The sequence below is a fragment of the Trachemys scripta genome, chromosome 3 (assembly GCF_013100865.1).
Source record: "Trachemys scripta elegans isolate TJP31775 chromosome 3, CAS_Tse_1.0, whole genome shotgun sequence".
NCBI lineage: Eukaryota > Metazoa > Chordata > Testudines > Emydidae > Trachemys > Trachemys scripta.
Genome location: NC_048300.1, coordinates 155,377,783 through 155,402,550, shown reverse-complemented (window position 1 = coordinate 155,402,550; position 24,768 = coordinate 155,377,783). Strand labels below are relative to the sequence as shown.

At 40.6% G+C, this 24,768-nt stretch overlaps 1 protein-coding gene across 6 annotated transcripts in view; it reads left to right on the top strand.

Annotated features, from left to right (window-relative positions):
* The window catches only part of LOC117875202 (isoaspartyl peptidase/L-asparaginase-like), a 230,381-nt gene that overhangs the window by 100,813 nt on the left and 104,800 nt on the right, over window positions 1-24,768 (top strand). For all 6 annotated transcript variants that reach the window (XR_004645209.1, XR_004645210.1, XM_034766243.1 and 3 more), the window contains exon 4: window positions 4,525-4,688. Coding sequence is in view for 4 of the 6 variants with exons in the window: in XM_034766243.1 (XP_034622134.1) it covers window positions 4,525-4,688 (164 nt within the window). In the remaining 2 variants the exon portion in view is untranslated. The remainder of the gene's footprint in view (window positions 1-4,524; window positions 4,689-24,768) is intronic.

The window sequence follows — 24,768 nt, the reverse complement described above, 5'->3', positions numbered from 1 at the left end:
GTTTGATAATAAGTGTGAGAGTACTTACAAGGGGAGATAGAGTCAATGTTTGTAATGGCTCAGCCATTCCCAGTCCTTATTCAAACCGGAGTTGATTGTGTCTAGTTTGCATATCAATTCTAGCTCTGCAGTCTCTCTTTGGAGTCTGTTTTTGAAGTTTTTCTGTTGTAATATAGCCACCCGCAGGTCTGTCACTGAATGACCAGACAGGTTAAAGTGTTCTCCCACTGGTTTTTGAGTATTTTGATTCCTGATGTCAGATTTGTGTCCATTAATTCTTTTGCATAGAGACTGTCCGGTTTGGCCAATGTACATGGCAGAGGGGCATTGCTGGCACATGATGGCATATATCACATTGGTAGATGTGCAGGTGAACGAGCCCCTGATGGTATGGCTGATGTGATTAGGTCCTATGATGATGTCACTTGAATAGATATGTGGACAGAGTTGGCATCGGGGTTTGTTACAAGGATAGGTTCCTGGGTTAGTGGTTTTGTTCAGTGATGTGTGGTTGCTGGTGAGTATTTGCTTTAGGTTGGGGGGTTGTCTGTAAGCGAGGACAGGTCTGTCTCCCAAGATCTGTGAGAGTAAAGGATCATCTTTCAGGATAGGTTGTAGATCTCTTATGATGCGCTGGAGAGGTTTTAGTTGGGGGCTGAAGGTGACAGCTAGTGGTGTTCTGTTATTTTCTTTGTTGGGCCTGTCTTGTAGGAGGTGACTTCTGGGTACTCGTCTGGCTCTGTCAATCTGTTTTTTCACTTCAGCAGGTGGGTATTGTAGTTTTAAGAATGCTTGATAGAGATCTTGTAGGTGCTTGTCTCTATCCGAGGGATTGGAGCAAATGCGGTTATATCTTAGAGCTTGGCTGTAGACAATGGATCGTGTGGTGTGTCCTGGATGGAAGCTGGAGGCATGTAGGTAAGTGTAGCGGTCAGTAGGTTTCCGGTATAGGGTGGTATTGATGTGACCATCGCTTATTAGCACAGTAGTGTCCAGGAATTGGACCGCTTGTGTGGATTGATCTAGGCTGAGGTTGATGGTGGGATGGAAATTATTGAAATCATGGTGAAATTCCTCAAGGGCTTCTTTTCCATGGGTCCAGATGATGAAGATGTCATCAATGTAGCGCAAGTAGAGTAGGGGCGTTAGGGGACGAGAGCTAAGGAAGCGTTGTTCTAAGTCAGCCATAAAAATGTTGGCATATTGTGGGGCCATGCGGGTACCCATAGCAGTGCCGCTGACTTGAAGGTATATATTGTCCCCAAATGTGAAATAGTTGTGGGTGAGGACAAAATCACAAAGTTCAGCCACCAGGTTAGCTGTGACATTATCAGGGATACTGTTCCTGATAGCTTGTAGTCCATCTTTGTGTGGAATATTGGTGTAGAGGGCTTCTACGTCCATAGTGGCCAGGATGGTGTTTTCTGGAAGATCACCGATGTCATTCAGTGACAGACCTGCGGGTGGCTATATTACAACAGAAAAACTTCAAAAACAGACTCCAAAGAGAGACTGCTGAGCTAGAATTGATATGCAAACTAGACACAATCAACTCCGGTTTGAATAAGGACTGGGAATGGCTGAGCCATTACAAACATTGACTCCATCTCCCCTTGTAAGTACTCTCACACTTATTATCAAACTGTCTGTACTGGGCTAGCTTGATTATCACTTCAAAAGTTTTTTTTCTCTTAATTAATTGGCCTCTCAGAGTTGGTAAGACAACTCCCACCTGTTTATGCTCTCTGTATGTGTGTATATATATATATATATCTCCTCAATATATGTTCCATTCTATATGCATCCGAAGAAGTGGGCTGTAGTCCACGAAAGCTTATGCTCTAATAAATTTGTTAGTCTCTAAGGTGCCACAAGTACTCCTGTTCTTTTTGCGGATACAGACTAACATGGCTGTTACTCTGAAACCAGACTTTGCACTGCTTTTTCTGTGTTCAAGTTAATTCCAAATAACAAAAAGAGGGTTTCTATTGTACTGCACATGAATATTAGGGGTATTTTATAATACTAACTGCATTTTATTTTTACATATTATTTTAGTACAAGGAATGTTCAAGGGTAGTTTCAAGAAATATGAGCTTGCATTATTTAAAGCAGACTATAAAAAAATCCATAGTACCTTCGAACCTATATCAACAAAAGTATTATAGTTAAATATTAGACTGAGGAATTTGGTAAATAACTTCAGCAACTTGTATTAAATCCGATGCATACTCTCACGGGAAGTTGTTTGACTGAGAAAATTCATGAATAGTACTACAGTTACAAGTTTAACCACAGATTTGACTCCGAGGTTATGGATTGTGTTGCATAATAGGTAGGTTGAGGTCATTTATCACTTCTCTGTCATGCTCCTTGGTTAGCATACTGGGGCTGTGGTGCTACATATCGAATCCCTAATCCATTTGGGTTAAGAATGACATTTGGGGCTTTATCATAATGGATATGTTAGTATTCCTCCAATAGAGTTTTACAAAATGTGATTAGGTTGTTATAGGATTATTATATGGGGCAGAAGCGGGACAGAAAGAGTATCTTTAGACTGATATATAATATAACATTTTCAAAGTGTAGGATTTTTTTTTTACCTTGCCTCTTTTGAAGTTAAATAAGATTTGTCCTCTAGTGCTGGAGTAAAGTGAACATCTATATTCACTAAAATTTAGTTTTACATCCACACAATACATTGATACTTGTTTACTTATTTTAATATTTACAGACTTCATTTTCCTATCTAAGCCAGTACATTGCCTGCAAAGTATTTCTTCAGTTGAAATATTTTTTCATGGGATGATTTGATAAACAAGTAAAACTGATACTGTAGAACAATGCTCTTTTCATACACCTCTACCCTGATATAATGCGGCCCGATATAACACAAATTTGGATATAATGCGGTAAAGCAGCACTCCGGGGGCGGGGCTGTGTGCTCCAGCGGATCAAAGCAAGTTTGATATAATGCGATTTCACCTATAACGCAGTAAGATTTTTTGCCTCCCGAGGACAGCGTTATATCGGGGCAAAGGTGTATTTCCAACTACAGTAAAAGGAATTTTAATTAAACTAATTCTAATTCTGCAACATTTATGGCTTTATTAAAGAAATCCCAAGGTACTGCTATCACAATTGCACGGTCATCACTGCAGCACATTGCAACTTGACTATTTTTTTATGTCTCTTCTGACCTAACTCACTCAAATAATGGTCCAGATCTTTCCTGCTCCTGACTCAGGCTCAAATCCTCCCTTTTTCCACAGGTTAGAGTAAAAGAGTAGTCACTCTGTGGCTACTACTGTAGCCCTGTGACTGTAGTGGCTGCTGCTTGCCCCACAAGGACCATGTCTATCTTTCCTTTGTGTCTGGAAAATGCTTAGTGCATTCTGGGCATTAATGCAGTCTAATTAGTAACAATGTATCTTTCCAGTACTCTTGCTCATGTCGCTGATGTATAGGACATGCTGAGAGTCACCAGAGAGATTGGATCTATAGTGGACTTGGTATGTGGACCTTCTGTGCAGGGTCCTCACATCCTGCTCCATTACCCCATGCAAATGAGTAGAATAACACCAGTTCTGCAGAAGGCCATTGAGTAGGGAACAGGATTTCCTTCCATATTTTAAAGAGTTTTTTAACTGTTTTATATTGTACTCTATGGAGAAACATTGTATACAACCACAGCATAGGAATGTGGTATCTTTTATTCTCAGAAGTGCTGCAAGTAAAGCACAATTTAATAACGAAAGTAGACCTCTACCCTGATATAACACAAATTTGGATATAACACGGTAAAGCAGCGCTCCGGGGAGGCGGGGCTGTGCGCTCCAGTGGATCAAATATAACGCAGTTTCACCTATAATGCAGTAAGATTGTTTGGCTCCCGAGGACAGCATTATATTGGGGGAGAGGTGTAGTAATTAATACCATGATACTCATCATGCTGACCCTGAACTTAAGAGAAGAAAGAAAATAGTGAGAAGAAAGAAAAATTTAAAAAAAAATGAAGGCAAAGAAAAAATTTTAAAGGAAATAAATGGGAGGAAAGTGAGATTGAAATGAGAAAGGGGAAACAAAGAAGTGGACCAAAATCACTGTTTATTTATATTGGTATCATGCATAATTATCACAGAGAAAATTAAGTGGGTGACTAAAATTTGCTTTCTTGTAGGCCCCAAGAGAAATGACTAAGAAATTTAGATGCACCATTCCCATTAATTTCAATGGAACTTGGAAGTCCAAATTCCTGAGGCAGCTTGCAAAACATCACCCTAAGAATCTTTTAAACCTACAGTATCTTGATTAGACCAAAAACTTTGTGCGATGGTCTGTTTCTTCAAATGTGTTTTCAGAGTGCCTATGAGAATGGGACTGTGATTCTAATTAGGGCCTCTGGGTGCTAAAGGAATAGAGACTTTAAATATAATAATATTATTATGTATCATGCGGTTGATAGCATTCAAGGTTATTTTTACTATTCTGTTTCTCTCTGATTTTTTTTTTTTTTTTTAGACACCTTATGTGATGCTCACTGGAACAGGTGCTAACCAGTTTGCTGAGAAGCTAGGCATACCTCAAGTGCCTGTAGAAGAGTTAGTAACAGACCATGCCAAAGCTGAATGGGAGCAATACCGCAAATACAAGCAGACTGTCAAATCACTTTTTAACACAGAATTGTAAGTAGCAATTATGGATATGTTACTGATATGGTTGACAAAAACTAAGTTGGATTTATGCCTTTTGAATGAAGCTGCAAATACTAGTATGTCTGCACAAAAGGAAAGGAAAATGTAGCATAAATTGTCACATCATATTTGATTTTGTATATTTCTTGTTTTAGCAAAACAAGGAATGGAACATGGAAACTGAAGAAAGTCTTTGCTACCTAGTGATTTCTTAGGAAAGTAATTTTGTTTTGGATCTAGTTAAGGCTAGATCTTGGACCACACTCTGCATATTGGGTTTGATGGCTGAACTGTTTTTCATAATTCTAATAGCATGTGTACACATGAGGTGAACATTGAACTTTGAAGTACCAGTGAAAGCAAAGAGAGGGATTTTGAGATCACATCTGGGTAATGGTTGAATTTAAGAGTTTGCTGTCTTAGAGGCAGTCAAAGATAATCTTCATCTAAGATTGAACTCCCAAAAGCCATCAAGTCAAAATGTAGTAACCACAAATGCATTCAGCTTGAGATGGTAGGCCCATGGACAAGTACTTCATCTTTATGGGACTAAAGAGAGACTCATCTTCTGCAGGAGCAAACTGAGACAAAATAGGGAAAGTGGAAATAATTTTTTATTCAAAGTAACATCCAGCCCAATTATGTTAGCAGTATTTGTCTTCGTAGGAAATCTTGTCTCCTAGTATTAACTAATTAAGTGGATTCATATATTGTACAGTAAAAGGAAATTTCTAAATTTCCGTAGTCACAGAAAAAATATAGGACTGTCTCAGTATCTTTGTGATAATGTTGCAATGGTCATTAATCATGTTTTAATTCAATGTTTCCCTGATAGAAATCTGACTCATTAAGCCACCAACAGATCAGTTTACTGAGAGTTCAACATCATTATGTAACTAATACAGCTGAGTATGATACAATGAAGCCACAGATTAACATTTTTTATAAGGAGAAAGGTAGAATTATTCTCTCTGATCTGTTTTCAAATAGGTGCTTTTTTTTTAAAGCACTATGTAATTATCTGCACTAGCCTTCAATGTGTTAAATCTATATCAGTCTAAGCAAACATTTTAAATAAAAAAATAAAACTAGTGTGGTGGTATGGTAATCATTGTTGCTAGGATTTTCATCTGGACAAAAGAAGTCTAATATATATTATAGTTTAAAACTGGTATGTTCTTTGATTGACTACTATATATTTTAAAATAATATCCAATGGAGATATGTAGTTATAACCAATGTGAATTTTGGCTCAAATCATCCCCTATTCGGGGGGGGGGGGGGAAATCAATATAGGTCACTAGATTTCTGTGAGCTCACAGTGTAATACAGAGGTTAAGACAGTAAATGTGGCCCTTGGATTTATAAGAAGGGGACTAATAAGTAGAAGTAGGAAGGTGTTGTTACCACTGTATATGACACTAGTGAGACCATTACTGGAATATGGTGTTGCATTCTGCTGTGGCCTCATATGTTGACAAATGGGTAGCACTCAGAAAAGTGTGACTAGAACTACAAGGTCTGGAAAACCAAGCTTACAATGAGATAAAGAAGCTCACTCTATTGATCCCAGGCCAATGGGGGCTGCGGAGAGCGGCATGGGCAGAGGGATGTGCTGGCCACCGCTTCCCGTCGCCCCCATTGGCCTGGGACAGTGAACCGCGGCCAGTGGGAGCCGCGATTGGCCGAACCTGTGGACGTGGCTGGTAAACAAACTGGCCCGGCCCACCAGGGGCCTTCCCCTGGCAGGCTGCATGCCAAAGGTTGCCAATCCCTGATGTAATCTATAATTTTAGACTGACTTGTATTAGAGGCATTACATTAAAGTTCAGTTAAAACAATATAGTAAGAGGTTATTACATACAGCAAAGTAAACTCTCTATACAGTGTAGAACAGGGGGCTCACCTGAGCTAATCACATAACATTAGATTGGGTTCTTTGTAAATTGATAGTGCTGGCCAGCCTCTTGAGTTAGTAGTGACAATGAGTTGTTTCGCCAAGTGGCAATGTGTTTCAAAATAAATTCATCCCCTATTCCCTTCAGTCCTCTTTTCTTATATCTTCCTGTCTATCTTACAAAGTGGAATGTAGAAAATGTATCTTTTTCTTTAGACATTCTTTCTTCACTCCAATTTCCTCTAATTTTCTCTCTCCTTTGCAATAGTCTTGCTCTCCTTATCTCCCTTCTCCTGTTCTCAATCTTTTTTTTAATCTCCTGCTTATCTCCCTCCCCATCAACTTCCCAGTTCTTTCCTCTTCCACTTCTGATTGCTCAACTCTATTTACATAACTTATAATACTATAAACTAAACATTTATTTTACTATTCTATAGTAACACTGATCCAAATTCTCTGCTAGTGCAATTCCCTTGAGCTCAATTGAACTGAACCCATATACATCAGCAGAAAATTTAGCCCACTGTTGTACATGTGGATAGCACCTTCCCTCCTGCAGGATCTCAAGTCATAGGTACAATCACACAGAGTGTAAGGGACAACACAAAATTGTTTACCATGGTGATGCTCTTTTTTAGGCCATTAGTAAGTAACCATTCTCACAACAGTACCATGTACCTCTCAGCTGTATCTCCACAGATGGAAACCTGAATGGAGCTGAGACATCTGATTTTTTTAAATTCCTCTCCTTTCCTTTCCCCCATCCTTTTATCTTTCCATCTGTCAAAAGAAATGCCATGTTTCAAGCTGCCGTACCTGACCTCACAGCCTTCCACTAACAGGATTAACAAACACAGTAAAATGGGAAGTCATTGCTCATTCCTACATTACTTGGGGGGGGGAAATCTGGATTTTTATCATGGATTGTTGATGAATTTGGCATTTTAGGGCCAAGTTCAAACACAAATTCCACTGTCTATACAAGCACTGGATCGAGGGGCTTGTGTTAAAACAGTGATAGGTGTTCACAACCTCCACTTCTCCAATGGGCCTGCAGCCAGTGCCCCCCCCCCCCAAAAGCTGGGTGCTCTGGACAGGGAAGTGGCATGATCAGAGTGTCTCTAGGAACATTAGTCACAAGTTAGGACTCCCCTGGGAAGTGGAGGACTGTAAACATATCTTTCTCTCCTCCGTAGTAGCTTTCCCCACTGGTGCAGAGGAGTGATTCAAGCCCTACACCTTTTATTTAGCTTGCAAATGCACAAAATTAAACATTTGGAGGGATGCTGGGTCTTAGAGACATTCAGCTCAGCATACCCTTTCCCCTCAGTTCGTGGGGAAAGAAAGCTATAACTCATTTTATAAATTCATGTAACATCATGATCCAGCTCCTCTATCTTGCCAAAGCTCCTCCTGCAAAGAAAGAGGTTTAAAAGACAAACCTATTCTGTGTCCATCTTAGAGTGTAAGCTCCTCAGTACAGTGACCTATTTTCTTTGTCACAGGTGTGCATGGTGTTTTACAGGCAATATAGAAATAACCACCTACAACACCTCTGGAGTGTTGCCCCACTGGTGAAGAGATCAGCTGGTGCACAGCACAGCACGCCGTACAACAATGGAGGGACTTGAGTCAAAGACACTAAGATAAACCACTATTTTATGCAGAATTAATGTCCTAGCACAGCCCAGACAACTTCATTTTGTCAGGCCTCCTCTGAAACTTAACCATTTAGCTCCCGCCAAAGATATCTAGCTCAAAAGGATAAAGAATTTTGTGAAGCTGTTGTTCTAGGAATCTAGATATTTCAAACCTAATGCTTATCACTGCAAAGCCATTCCCTCGAGGTCCCACTTCCTTCATGCTGCTTGTACAAAAAAAAAAAAAAAAAAAAAAATGCAAAAACCAACCAAACAAAAAACCACACACACAATTTACCGAGAAAGGTATAAGGTAAAAAGAAAAGAAAGGGAGATTGAGAGAATGGATTCTGTTGCTCAAAGCGAAGGAGAATAGAGTGTTGTTCCAGGTCAGTGGCTTAGCACAAGGGAACATATCATTCCATTCCCATGTAAAAACATGCTAGAGGGAATAAAGCAGTCAAAACCCCATCCAGGCTTGACAAAAGTAGTGGAGATCAAGAATCCACAAGTAGCCCACCTACTTTATTGCTGAGCTCCTCTCACCTCCTTCCCACATCAGTGGTAAGATAGCCAGCTCTCAGCAGTGCTGCCATTGGCTGACAGCCAGTTCCTGCAGTCACCTGACCATTCAGAGTGCAGAGGCAGAGTTAATGCTGATTCTAGAAGTATTAAATTGACCAGATATTTTCCTGTGGTATTTAAAAAGCATGTTCTCCATCACAGTAGACTAGAGAGGCAAAGTGGTCAAATGACTAGGGTACTGGACTGTACAGTAACTGTATAGTACCTCCTGTAACAGCTGCATGACAGCTACAACTCCCTGGGCTACTTCCCCATGGCCTCCTCCAAACACCTTCCTTATTCTCACCACAGGACCTTCCTCCTGGTGTCTGATCACTTGTGCTCCTCAGTCCTCCAGCAGCACTCACTCTCAGCTCCTTGCACCTCATGTTCCCAGCTCCTCATACCACAAACTGAAGTGAGTTCCTTTTAAAACCCGTGTGCCCTGATTAGCCTGCCTTAATTGATTCCAGCAGCTTCTTCTTAAATGGCTCCAGGTGTCCTAATTAGCCTGCTGCCTTAACTGGTTCTAGCAGGTTCCTGATTACTCTAGTACAGCCCCTGCTCTGGTCACTCAAGGAACAGAAAACTACTCATCCAGTGACCAGTATATTTGCTCTCTACCAGACTCCTGTACCCCACTGGTCTGGGTTTGTCACAGTGTGTATATAGCACCCACCACAGTGGGGCCCTGATCTCAATTGGGCGCCTCTAGGAATTATTCTAATATAAACAATAGAGACTATTCTTTTGCCCAGGGCCCATTTTTGGTTGTATGGAGTTACTGCTGCCTCCAGCTCCACAGCAGTAACAAGAGGGAATATCTGTCTTTCCTTCAGCCCAGCTCCCTCCCATTTCTGAGGTTTTTCTCTTTTCCATAACATGTAGTAAGGAGGGACTAAGGGCTTGTCTACACTTAAAATGTTACAGCAGCGCAGCTGCACTGCTGCAGTGCTTCAGTGTAGACACTACCTATGCTGACAGGAGAGCTTCTTCCATCAGTGTAGGTAATGCACCTCCCTGAGAGGCAGAGAATTTTTGCGTTGACCAAGTGCTGGCTACACAGAGACTTAAATTGGCTTACCTATGCCATTTAAGGATGTGGATTTTTTACACCCTGAGAATGTAGTTAAATCAACCTAATTTGCTAGTAAACTAGGCCTAAGGTGTTCCCCTAAAGATGTTAGAGAATAGGGTTTATAGTGATACTGTTTCTTGAAGCGTGCAGCATTTGCTTGAGTTGTTCTAAATATGGTTTGAGATTATCAAAAACTGCACTGAGATCAGAGACCTGTAATCTGAAGTAAGAATAGGTTGTTTAGTGAAGAACATTGAAAGTTTCTCATTAAATATTAATATTTAGACAGTAAAGTTTTTCTGATGTTAACTAGTACATACAGCAGGACAAAGATATATTTGTACAGTCATGTTGGACTCTGATACTGCTGGAGTCACTAAAGATCTCACTTTGCTTTTTAGCAAGATTGAAAGTAACAGTACTGATAACAAAAACCACTTCACAGCTCAGAATTAATTCCTTCCTACAGGCTGAACTGAGCCTCATTTAAAACAAAGTTTTTCTCTAGCCCTTTTTCTTGGGTTACTACTATAAGTCAAATTTTAAAAAACCCAAACACCACCACCACCACCACTTATAGGAGTAACTTTTCTAGTTCTCTAAGTATTAATAATAACAAGTATGTAATAGTTTCATATATTTCTCATATTGAAATTACTTCTAACTCAATTGGACTTGAGGTTCAAACAGAATAACAAATGCGATGTTTTAAAAAAAATGTAAAATACAATGTAGAATACAACTTTAAATGTAGAATACAACTTTTACAAAGAGAACCTGTTCCAGGAGTCAAGGATATGTAAAGGTATACTGGTGCTTTTATAAATCTGTAATTGAAGTTGCTATATTTGCCTTGTCATAGCTTACAATATAATATAAGTTGTCTGCCGACCCCCTCCCCCCCGAATCTATGCATGTATGTGTTGCAAATGGCTCACTGAATTTCTTGTCTCTAATATAGGTATAAAAACTAGATAAGAGCTGGAAGATTTTTTTTTTTAAACATACATTTCAAACAAATTCCCTTTTCCCAAAGTAATGTCCTCAGTGATAGCCTGCTGTGGGTCCAGATAAGAATTTATAGCTCCTATTAAGTCAAATTCAGACTTACAGAAAAAGAGCAAACAGATTCAAATCAGTGGGATTGCACTGGTTTGCACCAGTAATGAATCTGCCCTGCTGACTTCAAAAGGGATTGTAGCATATTAACACCTTTCAGCATTAGGCCTGGGCTTTGTCTTATCAGATACAATAGGTGCAATACAAAGGTTTAGGAGTCACCATGACAGGATTGGCAATAAGGGCAAATTATTAGTTGGTAAGAGTATTTTCCAGTAGTGTCTACAAAGGACTAGGTTCTCTTCCCTACAGAAAAGTAGGCATATTCTCTCTCCTGAAGAGCTCACAGGCTAAAGACAGACAAATGGAAGGGAGAAGCAGATATTCCTAGGCTGACAAAGGTAGTACCTGACTATGGGTACATCAACACTGGAGCTGGGAGGTGTACATTCTAGTTCAAGGAGACGTACCCTAGCTGTGATTGAGCTAGCTACTGCACGTCTAAAAATATAAATGCAGTTGTGGCAGCACAAGGGGTGGGAGGGGCGAGCCTTACTTATGGTCTCAGATCTGGCGGTTAGCTCTCCTGCCATTCATCCTGCCACAGCTTCATGACTATTTCTAGCTGCTAGCTCAGTCAGAACGAGTCTGTCTTCTCAAACTAGAATTTACAACTTCCAGCTCCAGTGCAGACATAGCCTATGTCTTGGCCACATATAGTGGTTGGCATAGGTTTGTGGGTCTTCTACGCCTTCTAAGCTTCTAAAAGCTGTGATTTGGTTCTGTGGATAAGTTGGAGCTGGTGTAAGAATTCCAAGTGGGGGGTGACATGGTAAAAATGGTGAGCTAGGAATATCATTTTAGTGAGAAGAACGAAGAGTACTTGTGGCACCTTAGAGACTAACACATGTATTTGAGCATAAGCTTTCATGGGCTAAAACCCACTTCATCGGATGCTCAAATTTGTTAGTCTCTAAGGTGCCACAAATACTCTTCGTTCTTTTTGCTGATATAGACTAACACGGCTACCACTCTGAAACCTGTCACCATTTTAGTGAGAGTATGTTGTGTGGACTGGAGAGCAGGCAGATGTGTGTTTGTGAGCCTAGAGAAAACAATGCAGTTATCAAGATGGGTAGGGTGACCAGACAGCAAGTGTGAAAAATCGGGACAGGGGGTGGGGGAGTAATAGGAGCCTATATAAGAAAAAGATCCAAAAATCGGGACTGTCCCTATAAAATCGGGACATCTGGTCACCCTAAAGATGGGAGATGAGAGTCTGAATGAGTGGTATAGTTGCAGCACTAGGAAAAAAAACTTTTCAGACACAGATTTTATATAAGAAATCTTTGCAATTCAAAAATGGCTCAAGAATGTACGTTTTCTCTCCCTCCCCCCCTACTGCTTTCATTCCATTCCATCACCAGAGAGGGGTGTCTGATAGGGCCACTCACCTCCTGAGAGCCTCCTATCAGCTGGGTGTGGAGCTGCAATCCTCCATCTCACACACACTTGTGGTGCCCCTGGCACATTGCCTACATCACCAGGTGGGTCTTTAGCAGCTCAGCTTTCCGGCCAAGTGTCACAGTTAAATGGATGAATCCCTTCCGGGGTAAGAAATACACTGTTTGCTCTCACCAGAGTCTTCAGCCATGTCTCTCCGTTTCCCAACAGTGCCCGGTCTTTCTCAGGGCTTCGTTCCACTTCACTAATAGGCCGATGTGGGGACCCAGCCCCACCCACTACTCCAGGTCCCAGCCCAGCGACCCAACACACATCGGTCACGTACTGCTTCAGTTTGCTGCTGCTGTTTTCTGGGCCTTTTCCCATGTAGCCTCTTTCTCTTCACTCTTACCTCAGGACTCCTCTTCCTCCTCGCTGAATGCAAGTTCCCCCAGAACCATTGTTCTGCTTCTCCTCCTGAGCTCCTGCAATGAGCATTTCAATCATAAACATTTTGACTTTTTCAGAGTTGTTTGGTTTGTTTATTTGTTTTTTGACCAAGACAATTCAATGAAGTTGATACAAATTAGCAAAATGTTTTGGTTGACTAGAATCTGCATTTTTCAGAGAAACTAAAACCAAAACATTTTGTACAAAATATTTCTTCCAGTTCTAGAGAAGTGGAATGGATAAAGTGTGTTCCACTAAGTTTGCATGCACCCCTGGTGTGTCATATTTTCATTGTATAATTTTTTACATTTTCTTTACTAAGTCCCCACAGTTTCTGGAATTGCCAGGGTTTGAATTGTGAAAAGGATGTGTTTTGTTATATTGACATTTAGTTTCCATGCAAAAATCCTCCCTCGTATTACATTACTCTTCACTTCTAGATTAGGGTTGCCAGGAATCCGGTTTTCAACCAGAACACCTGGTCGTAAAGGGACCCTGGTGGCTCCGGTCGGCCGTTAAAAGTCTGCAGCACATCATGGCCCCGGGGCTAAGATAGGCTCCCTCTCCCTACCTACCCTGGCTCTGCGCAGCTCCTGGAAGCGGCTGCCAGGTCCCCGCGGCTCCTAGGGCTTGGTGCTGCTAGTTTAACCCAGCCTCCCTGGCTGCCCGTGCACCTAGGAGCTGCGGGGACTTGGCGGACGCTGTCTGGGAGCCGCAAAAAGTGATGCCGGGACCTTGCACCCTCTCCCACACCCCAATCCCCTGCTGCAGCCCGGAGTCACCTCCTGCAACCAAATTCCCTCCTGGAGCCTGCAAACTCCCACACAGCCCTGACCCAGCCCTGAGCCCCCTTCTGCACCCCAAACCCCTCATCCCCGGCCCTACCCCAGAGCCCGCACCCCCCAGCTGGAACCCTCACCCCCCATACCCCAAGCCCCTGCCCCAGCTGGAGCCTCCTCCTGCACCCCAAACCCCTCATGCCTGCCCCCCCCCAGAGTCCGCATGCCCAGCCAGAGCCCTCACCCCCACTCGTGCACCCAACTCCCTGCCCCAGCCTTTTGAAAGTGAGAGAAGGTGAGGGAGAACAAGTGACAGAGGGAGTGTGGTTGGAGCAAGCACGGGTGGGGCCTTGGAGAAGGGGCAGGGCCTCAGGGAAGGGAAGGGGCAGTGGCAGGGGCAGGACATGGGTGTTTGGTTTTGTGCAATTAGAAAGATGGCATCCCTACAATAGATATAGAAAAGTTTCCCCATAAGAAATGAAAGAATTCATGGTATTTAAATATCTAGTTGCATTTATAAAATTATGGAAACTAATTCATCCACATATTTACTTATTTAGACAAATCAGGTTCGTCAGTGGCAATATTTAACATGTTTACAATATAACTTGTATCCTTTTTAAACCTTATCCATTCATGTAGATGCATATAATCCTAGGAGAGCATTTATTTTGCACTGCAAGGTAATTTTTCACATGATATAAATATAATCATAACAAACACATTAAAAGGGGCTACTTGATAGATCATTAGATTTATAAATCAGTTTTACTGTATGCAGAAGAAAAGGAATGCAAGTGGCTTTGCAGTCATTCTGGCCTTAAACCATAAAAGATGGAAATTCACTCAGTCACTGAAAGGAGATCTGAAGACTTCAATCTTTGAGCAATTGTAGATCTTACGATAAGTCATATATGATGGGGAAATAATCTGGAAAAATCCTAAAATAATGGTAGTACAAGCAGATTTTCATTTTTCTGACATTTACAAAGTGGCAGCTCTGTCCTGAGTGATATGTGATCAACGAGTCCTGCTGGGATAGCTGTAGTGCTGGACCACAATAAAAATGTGCTATGAAATATTTCAAAGATTGTTACCAAGGTATGTTATTTGCAGATCAACACATCAAACAGAATGTTGCCTAATATCTACTCATCAGATCCATCATGCTGTGACTTTGAGCTTTCTTTACCTCCTGCATGATGGAATGGCATTCACATTGAACCAATAAGAAACAAATAGTCTGGATCAAATTCTACTTCCTCTCCAGGGTCCTCATAAGCCACCTCCACCACTGTCATCCAGCCACCATTAGATTCTGCTTTTCTTATTGCTATTGTGCCAATCTGCTTCTCTTGTTAATATTATCACAGTGTTTGAATCCTCCCTGTTGGAGAATGGAAAGGCAATACATAACAATACTGCTCAATTAAGATATTTCAGCTTTTTGTGCCTTCCATAAACAGTTGGAATCAGGACACTTTGATGTTTGTTTCATCTTCATCACCTCCATACTGAGCAGATGTGATCCCTTAGAAAATCTGGTAAGAAAAGGGCATGTAATGGCAGCTGATGGTAGCATATAAAACCCCAAAGTCTATCCTATTATAGCTAATTCATCATATTTCTAATTTACATCATTTTAAAGAGGAAAGCTACAAAGCAAAATGGAACTGATAAAAGTACTCCAGAAGTGACTGAATAAGATATAATAAGATATTTTCACCTGCTGAAGTGAAAAAACAGATTGACAGAGCCAGACGAGTACCCAGAAGTCACCTCCTACAAGACAGGCCCAACAAAGAAAATAACAGAACATCACTAGCTGTCACCTTCAGCTCCCAACTAAAACCTCTCCAGCGCATCATAAGAGATCTACAACCTATCCTGAAAGATGATCCTTTACTCTCACAGATCTTGGGAGACGGACCTGTCCTCGCTTACAGACAACCCCCCAACCTAAAGCAAATACTCACCAGCAACCACACATCACTGAACAAAAACACTGACCCAGGAACCTATCCTTGTAACAAAGCCCGATGCCAACTCTGTCCACATATCTATTCAAGTGACATCATCATAGGGCCTAATCACATCAGCCATACCATCAGGGGCTCGTTCACCTGCACATCTACCAATGTGATATACGCCATCATGTGCCAGCAATGCCCCTCTGCCATGTACATTGGCCAAACCAGACAGTCTCTACGCAAAAGAATTAATGGACACAAATCTGACATCAGGAATCATAATACTCAAAAACCAGTGGGAGAATACTTTAACCTGTCTGGCCATTCAATGACAGACCTGCGGGTGGCTATCTTACAACCGAAAAACTTCAAAAACAGACTCCAAGGAGAGACTGCTGAGCTGGAATTGATATGCAAACTAGATACAATCAACTCAGGATTGAATAAGGACTGGAAATGGCTGAGCCATTACAAACATTGAATCTATCTCCCCTTGTAAGTATTCTCACACTTCTTATCAAACTGTCTGTACTGGGCTAGCTTGATTATCACTTCAAAAGTTTTTTTCTCTTACTTAATTGGCCTCTCAGAGTTGGTAAGACAACTCCCACCTGTTCATGCTCTCTGTATGTGTGTATATATGTCTCCTCAATATATGTTTCACTCTATATTCATCCGAAGAAGTGGGCTGTAGCCCACGAAAGCTTATGCTCTAATAAATTTGTTAGTCTCTAAGGTGCCACAAGTACTCCTGTTCTTTTTTGTGAATAAGATATAAGATACCAAAAACAAGACAAAAAAGAAGGAAAGAAAACCAGGAGGAGAAGGCCAAATCCATATCAAACAGCATTACAGATTAAGTCTGCACAGTGTACAGCCTCATCAGGTGTTGAAGTAGGTGTGATCACCGTCTTCTTGCACCTATCTAGTCTGAGATAACTTCCTGCTGCTAGACTTGCTGAGACTGAGGAAAGAATTTCCCACTGTGAGGCATCCTTGGACAGTTTAACCTGAACATCTGGCCAGCCGTGAATCCTCTGTGGCCAAATTTAATATTTAAAGACCATGGCTCTTTACACAGCAATATCATGATGAACATCTTATCCAAATACTCCCAGGGAATTGGTCCAATAATTTATTTTCTGGGTAAGGTGTGGTGACGACACAGGAAAGGAAACAGAACGCCAGGTCTGTGGTAGCTAGAGAGCTTCAAAAGCCTCAAGCAAAAAGCCTCCCAGGAAAACTTTTCCTGGGGTTTTTATTTCTCTCCTTACTTTGTTTACAACACTTCTTAGTGGTTACATTCCTGCGCATAGAAAAGCCAGGCAGTATACATGCACATAAGATAACGAACCCATCTCTTGAGCGCGTGAATGCCAGCTGCGAGGAAACAATCAAATCAGCCAAATAAGTTTCCCAAACACAAACGCTGGATTGAAGGTCACTCCTGCCTCGTAGCCATGGGAGCAGTTTGCCGCGCCCGTGGGCTGGCGATTCGGGAGCTATGCATTCCTACAGTAAGGTCTGCTCCTACAGGACGTACACGACTTTGACTTCAAGCAGACCCATGGTGAACTATAAAACTTTCACTTTCATAGTTTCAATCCTAAATCTGCACATAAATTGCAGACCTAAAAATTGCAGTAGGTACTGATATAGCTAAATAAAGAGATTCTAGTTCAATGACAATAGAGAGTTACACCTCTCCTTGAATACCACCATAATCATCACACTCTTTGGATCAGTGAAGAGACACAAGCCAGATGTACAGTTATTTTGGTATTTCTATTAACCATCCAGAAATAGTCAAATGTCAAAACATAATGCCTATACATTGCAAGTACAGCAATACATTTTATTTTGTTATCAACCCTATTTAACTTAACATTTAACTGATTTTTATCAACCTTCCTGGGAAAAAAGGGATGGGTTTTGCTTTACTTATCCATTGCTTCACTTATCCATTTTCTGAAAACATGTAGAGGAAATATAGGGTATCCTTGACCTAGTAAAGCTCTAGTATCCCAAAAGTCTTTATAAAATATATTTCCCTTCTCCAATCCCCCTCCCACTGTTGCTGAGAATAACAAATTTATTTCCTTTTCCCTGAAGATGTAAAATGAAAAATGTATTCCTATTCACCCTATGTTTGAATGAGAGTTGTTAGATGTTTTTTACAATTTTCTGAGTACACTAATTTTTTTAAAAGATTTTTAAACTTTCTAAAAGCTTTTTAAACCCCTCTCCTGGGTCCTTTATAGGAGTGGATCCACAAATTATCATTATTTTATTTATTGTATTTGTTATTTTATCTAATGATGTGGTTGATGTACAAGACACAACTAAAGATAGTGCCTGCCTCAAGGATTTTGCAAGACTGTGGCTATCATCTCTAAATTTTGAATCCCTCTGGTGAGGAAAGCTCCCAAGGATTTACTGTCAGAATCTATAATATAGAGCATCATCCAAAATTGCAATTAATGTCTTCCTTAAAAAATGAATGCCACTACTTTGGAGAGAGCCTATACCCATCCCGAAAGGGTATTTTTCAATCAGACATAATGTTCAGCTTCTTCTTCAAATAAAACAAGAGAGGCATGCTTTCAAGTTCTAGAAAATGAAATGGCTGACATTGTGAGATTCTGTGGGGACTAGAACCCGTGTCTGTGGGACCATAGACACCGCTGCACGGCCACCTGGCAGCCATGATAGTGCTGTGTGCATTATCATATAAACCCTGTGGAGATAAGTACAACAGGAAGTACCACTTTATAAAGTCACATTCACAGCTTCCCTTGTGGCCCCTGATTGATCAAGGCACCCTATTGAAGCCCAGGAGAAGTTTCAGGATGTGTCCATGCAACAAGGTGGACTCCTCTGCCAGTTGTAGTGACCCTCTTGGACCTGCATCTTGGCTTCCTTTTGGACTCCTGACCCCAACTTTGACTCCTGGCACTGATTCCGGCTCGGACTGATGGCAATGTTCTTTGCCTCTGACCATAACTTCTCAACTCCTAGGCCTGATTGCCACTGCTCCAACCATCTGGACCACCCAAGTCCCAGTCATGACAAACAATGTGGAAAATCTCCCAGGTTCAGAATTGTCAAGCACACAATTTTTAACTTTCCAGACATCTGGGCATGACAATCCTAGGCCCAGAGCTACAGACAATTGCAAATTAGTTAAGAAGTGATTTATATTTCTCCTTTCTCACTTTCAAAACACTTCCTCTACAGGTAATTTGTTGTGCAGATAAGCAATGGAATAGAAGAGGTGCAAAGTAATAGATGAATAGATACCATTGAGAGTGAAAACAAGCAGAAAGGCAAGATCACTGTATGAGAGGTGATGAAGAGGAAACAGATATCAAAGTGTCCTGATTCCAACTATTTATGGAAGGCACAAAAAGCTGAAATATCTGAATTGAATTGTGTTGTTATGTATTGCTTTTCCATTCTCCAACAGGGAGGATTCAAAGGCTGTGATAATATTAACGGTTCCTTCTGTGTTCCAACACCCCCTTGCTCCTGTGGGCCAGGGAGAGAACAGTAATCTACTATGAGCCCTTACTAGTGGCAGACTACTTCCCCCCATGTGCCAGCACAGCTGCCTTAGCTGACATGTTAGTGAGCTAGAGTCAAGGTTCTGCACATTCCATGCCTCCTCCCAAGCAGCTGCTTTAAGGAGGGGAGTATTAAGTATATATTGTCCATTTATCTCTAAGCACCAGGACAGAAGGACCAGAGAGACCGCACAAGGAAATGGGGTGTGTGGTGTTTTACTTCCCTAAGCCCCGTGCACAGCCATACAGCCAGGGCTACAAACTGGTTCTAAAACAGCTGTATATTTGAATTTAGTATTGGTGTCCTTAAATATTTTCAAGAATTAAGGAATACGTGCCTGACATCCCTTGATAGAGCAAATATCACATTTTAATGGATTTCATATTTGTATGTCAAAAACCCTTTTTATTTATGTTTGAGGGGTTAGCAGTGGTGTTTTTAAGTAAATTGTTTTTTCACTGAGCAGCAAATCAATGCACAAAACAGTGCAGGTCTTTACTATCTAGTTTGTAAGTATGCTGACATGACAGAGTGTTTCATTGCTAAGGAATTACTGGATTAACAACCAGTAATGTGAGCTAAGATGTAATGTGAGCTAAGAACAGTTGACAGATTTCAGGCAAAAAAAAGTTATTGTCTGTTTATAAAATCTAATTGCATTGAAAAATAAATTGATTATTGGAAATATTAAATCAATGTTTATATTATTTAATCAGCAGACAAAATAATTGATCGTTTTATTGCTTAAGTTATTATATATGTAACTGTTATATATTGCAAAGCTTTTCTTAACTCTTCACCCTCTGTACTTAATAATCCAGAGGTACAATGAGATAATGATAAAACCAGCAGTCTCATAAATTATTTTCCTGTCTGTAGTTACATACAAGAAATGTGCTGGAATAGATTTGCAGTAATATTTAACTGCAAGGCCATACTTAGATCAATGTTGCAGCAGACGACTCTGAATTTATTTAAAGGAAACCAGCCATCTCTGCAGAATAATGTTCTCACTTTGACTCCCTGCTAGCATCTTCTTCTGTTTGATCCTGTCCTTACAAACCTGTAATCATCAAGTTTCAGGCAGCAGGCACTTTAATGTGAAAATTGAAATAGCTTGAAAAGATTACTTCCAAACTCAGGTAACATAGGATTGTGCCCTGCAGTGCAGTATGATACAATTCAGAGAGAGAGAGTTGTACTGCTGCTTAAATTGTGGACATATGGAATGGGATCAAAACAGTCCAGCAGGTATTGTGGGAATGCTGCCAAGAGGATCTCACAGAAGAGTGTTTCACTGTCACCTTCACTTCTCAGAGATAAAAGCTAAAAGAGGGAACAAGTGAATAGTTCTGGTGCTGATTACAGAAAGTAAGATGAGCTCCTGGAGGGAGGCTATAAAAATAGTAGACTGGAGGTCCTAAGTGACACACAGATAATTTGAAGTCTTTCATCTTCTGTCTAAATTTCATTACACTGCTCTACAGCCAAAATGCTTCTGAAATAAATGTAGTCAAACTTTACTAATTATGGATTACTGAGAACGAAAATGATGCTTAAACTTGTTGATTGGCTCTAGTTTTCAAGATATGCTATTGAGTCAGTATATACGAACCTTGACTTGGGAATGGCGGAGGATAAGTGAGTTATAAAGGGAAGGGATCTCAATTTAAACCAGAAATGACTAAAATACATCTTTGACTGGATCTATGAATAAATCTATGACTGGGTTTGGACAGTACTTGCTTTTTAGGCAAAACAATGAATGATGCAATCTGAAGCTGGTATTGCATCATACATGATATGAATTGCATCATGTTATTCCTAGAAGTCATGGATGATGCAATCATAATGAAGCTTACATCACTCTGCTGAACAAATTGCCCTATATCAGCTCTAGAAATCATACAGTGTTGTGCTCTCTTATTTGTCAGTGTTTGATTTTGCAAAGGGACACATTTCTGTTTAGCCAAAGTGAGCAGAGATGCCTCGTACTTGAGTGAACAGTGCAGATAACTTCTGCTATGTTTGTGGTGAAGTGACTTTTGCATCACAAAAGCACAGTATAACCACTATGGTTAAGAAAGCCTATCACCTTTATTTTGGCTGCAAAATTGGAGATCAGGACAAGAGGTGGGACCCACCCATATGCTGCAACACTTGTGCAACAAATCTTTGCCAGTGGTTGAACAGGAAAAGGAAATCTATGCCTTTTGCAGTGCCAATGATTTGGAGAGAGCCAACAGATCATACCAGCAATTGTTACTTCTGCATGGTGCCTCCAGCTGGGAAAGGTGGGTCAAAGAAGAAAAAGTGGACTGTGCATTATCCAAACATTCCATCAGCTATACGCCCAGTATCCCACGGAGAAGGACTGCCGGTTCCTGATGCACAAGAATCATTCTCACTTGAGTCAGACGAGGAAGAGGAAGAGGATGAAACTTCTGGTCCTGAACCATCAATGTCACAGGACCCACATTTTCTCCCATCCTCCTCCTCTGAACCACACCTCATAACACAAGGTGAACTGAATGACCTTGTCAGGGATTTGGAACTACCCAAGAGTAAGGCAGAGCTGTTGGGCTCCAGACTACAGCAGTGGAATCTCCTGGCAGTGGCAGCTTTGTGGTGATTTGAAGGTTGTTGCTCTCTTGCTTGGTCTGCAGACTGGATACACAAAGTACTGCTGTTTTCTCTGCGAATGGGATAGTCGTGCAAGAGATTCCCACTACATCAAGAAAGATTGGCCACTCCAACAGTCATTGGAGCCTGGGAGGAAAAGTGTTCAGCATCCACCACTTGTTGAATCAAGGAAGATTTTGTTACCACCCTTACACATCAAGCAGGGTCTGATGAAGAACTTTGTCAAGGCCATTGACAAAACACAAGCAGCTTTCAAGTACCTCGTGGAAAATTTCCAAGGTTAAGTGAAGCTAAGATAAAAAGAAGGTGTCTTTGTTGGTCCTCAGATTCGTGAACTTCTTCGAGATGATGCATTTGACCATGAACTGCATGGCAAGGAAAAGATGGCATGGAAAGCCTTCCAGTTAGTGGCAATACATTTTCTCGGAAACAACAGGGCAGACAACTACAGGTTGTTGGTGGAAAACCTCCTCAAGGCATACAAAAGCCTTGGTTGCAACATGTCACTAAAAATACATTTTTTGCCCTCTCATCTAGATTTTTTTCCACCGAACTGCGGAGCAGTGAGAGACGAGCATGACGAGCGATTTCACCAGAACATTGCAACAATGGAGAAACGCTATCAGGGCAAATGGAGCCCATCAATGCTTGCAGACTATTGCTGGACAGTGACAAGAGATGCTCCATTTAATGAATACAAGAGGCAAGCCAAGAAGCGCCGAGTAGACACTGAATAGGACTAAACTATGTACAGAATAGATTTTTGCCTTTTGTTTCATAATAAATGTTATTTATATAACCCTTTTGCTGATTTTTAAAGTGTTACATAAACAGGACAGGTGAAATATTATCATATAAAGCAACCATAAACACATGAAAAGACCTAGGTTTACAATTTATGATTAAAACTCTACTATCTACACAATATACATAAACATAAAATGTAAAAACTTAAATATTTTAGAAAGAGTAGCCAATCAGTTGTTTTAATTGTCATATTTGAATTCAGCACATCAAAATACATAATAAATAGCACATTTTATCTCTGAAGCAGACGACTTCTCAAAAATTGTAGACCAGTGTTATCGATGACGCCTCTGTGAGTAATGTGTTTGTGCAAGGAGCTGTCTCTGAACACTGGGAACTTAATTACTTTCTGTGTTAATATGAGTTGATTAGCTAGTGGCCTTCAACAGGGCTGCAATAGCTCTGGTCATTTTTAACATCCCTTGAGGAGGGTAGCACGTACTGTGTGTGGATGTACACATGCTGAAAAAGTATGCTCAGCAATTTTCTTTGTAACTGTGTTTAAATACAAAAGTTAATAATTCAGATATGACGAGTTTCACTGGTGCACTGTACAAAAATGTTCTCTTTCAGATGAAAGATTTTAGAGTATGTATTAGCTAGCTAAGAAAAATATTGCTATGCTCATTAGTTATTTATTTTCTTGCTCCCAGATTTCAAGCATAACCAATTTTCTGTTATTATATCTAATTGAATGGAGTAAACAGGCTAGCTGTGAGATGTTTTTGAGGGCTCATATTTCTCCTGTCCATGACTATGACTAAATGGCTAAAGGCACTTAGTGAATCAGTATTCAGATTATCAAAACAGATAGATATTTAAAGAGACAGATATAGAAATAAAGAACCATATTAGCATTTTTGCTTGATTTCAAAGAGAAAATTAATGCAGATCATCTATATTCCCAAACTCTAAATACCTGAGTCATGTTGAATGTAAATATCATTAGGTTAAGTCATCCTCCATCAAATGAGTAATGTGCGTGTATACTGAGAGCACTTCATCTTTGGCATAGGGAAAGGACAGTAAAATAGGCAGACTGCAAACCTTCCCATTATAAGAAGAACAGGAGTACTTGTGGCACCTTAGAGACTAACAAATTTATTAGAGCATAAGCTTTCGTGGACTACAGCCCACTTCTTCACTTATGCTCTAATAAATTTGTTAGTCTCTAAGGTGCCACAAGTACTCCTGTTCTTCTTTTTGCGGATACAGACTAACACGGCTGTTACTCTGAAACTTCCCATTATAGGAGATTTAATCTAAATCGGAGTATACTGATCAGCTTTTGGGATAATATTTTCTAAGGGTATGTCTACACTGCAAGTAGACACCCATGGCTGGCATGAGCCATCTAACTCAAGCTCATTGGGTTCAGGCTAAGAGGCTGTTAAATTGTGGTGTAGACATTCAGACCTGGGCTAGAGCCCAAGCTCTTAGATCCTCCCACATCACAGGGTCCTAGAGCCTGGGCTCCAGCCCGAGTCTGAATGCCTACACTGCAGTTAAACAAACCCTTTTCCCAAGGTCTGCAAACCCGAGTCATCTGGCACGGGCCAGCCAGAGATTTTTAATTGCAGTGTAGACATAACCTAGGAAACCAATCTGTGCATATAATGTATATACCATGTGTATATAACAATAGCAGGTGAAATATAATTTATAGAAATCCTACACACACACACACACACACATAAAATGCATGTGAAATTGTGTTACCATAAACTTTGTATTTGTAAAAATCCAAATAAGTAACTAAAAACAATTTTTCTTCATTAAAGCTTATTTGGGACCTGGCACCAGTTGTGGTGTCTGTTTTTGAAGCTGTTATGGAAATTAAGCTGCCAGGATCCTAAGAAGAGAACATAGTTAGAATAATTTACCTATGAAACTGAAAGCAAAAATACACTAATATAGAGTGTGTTTTATTATTCCTGGAATATGTAATTGGGCAGCTTGGGAAATATCCATTTATGGCCAGAAAGTACCTATTAGGTACAAGTTTGTGTTGGAGGTAGGGCACAACTGCACCACTGCAAAAGGAGCTCTAGGAAACAATGGTGATGTCACTCAGGGTCCTGGACCCTGCTACATATGATTAATTAATCATTGGAGTGGAAGGTGATAGTTGCTTAGGGACCAGTGATCATAACCTGATTACATTCAATATGGGCAAA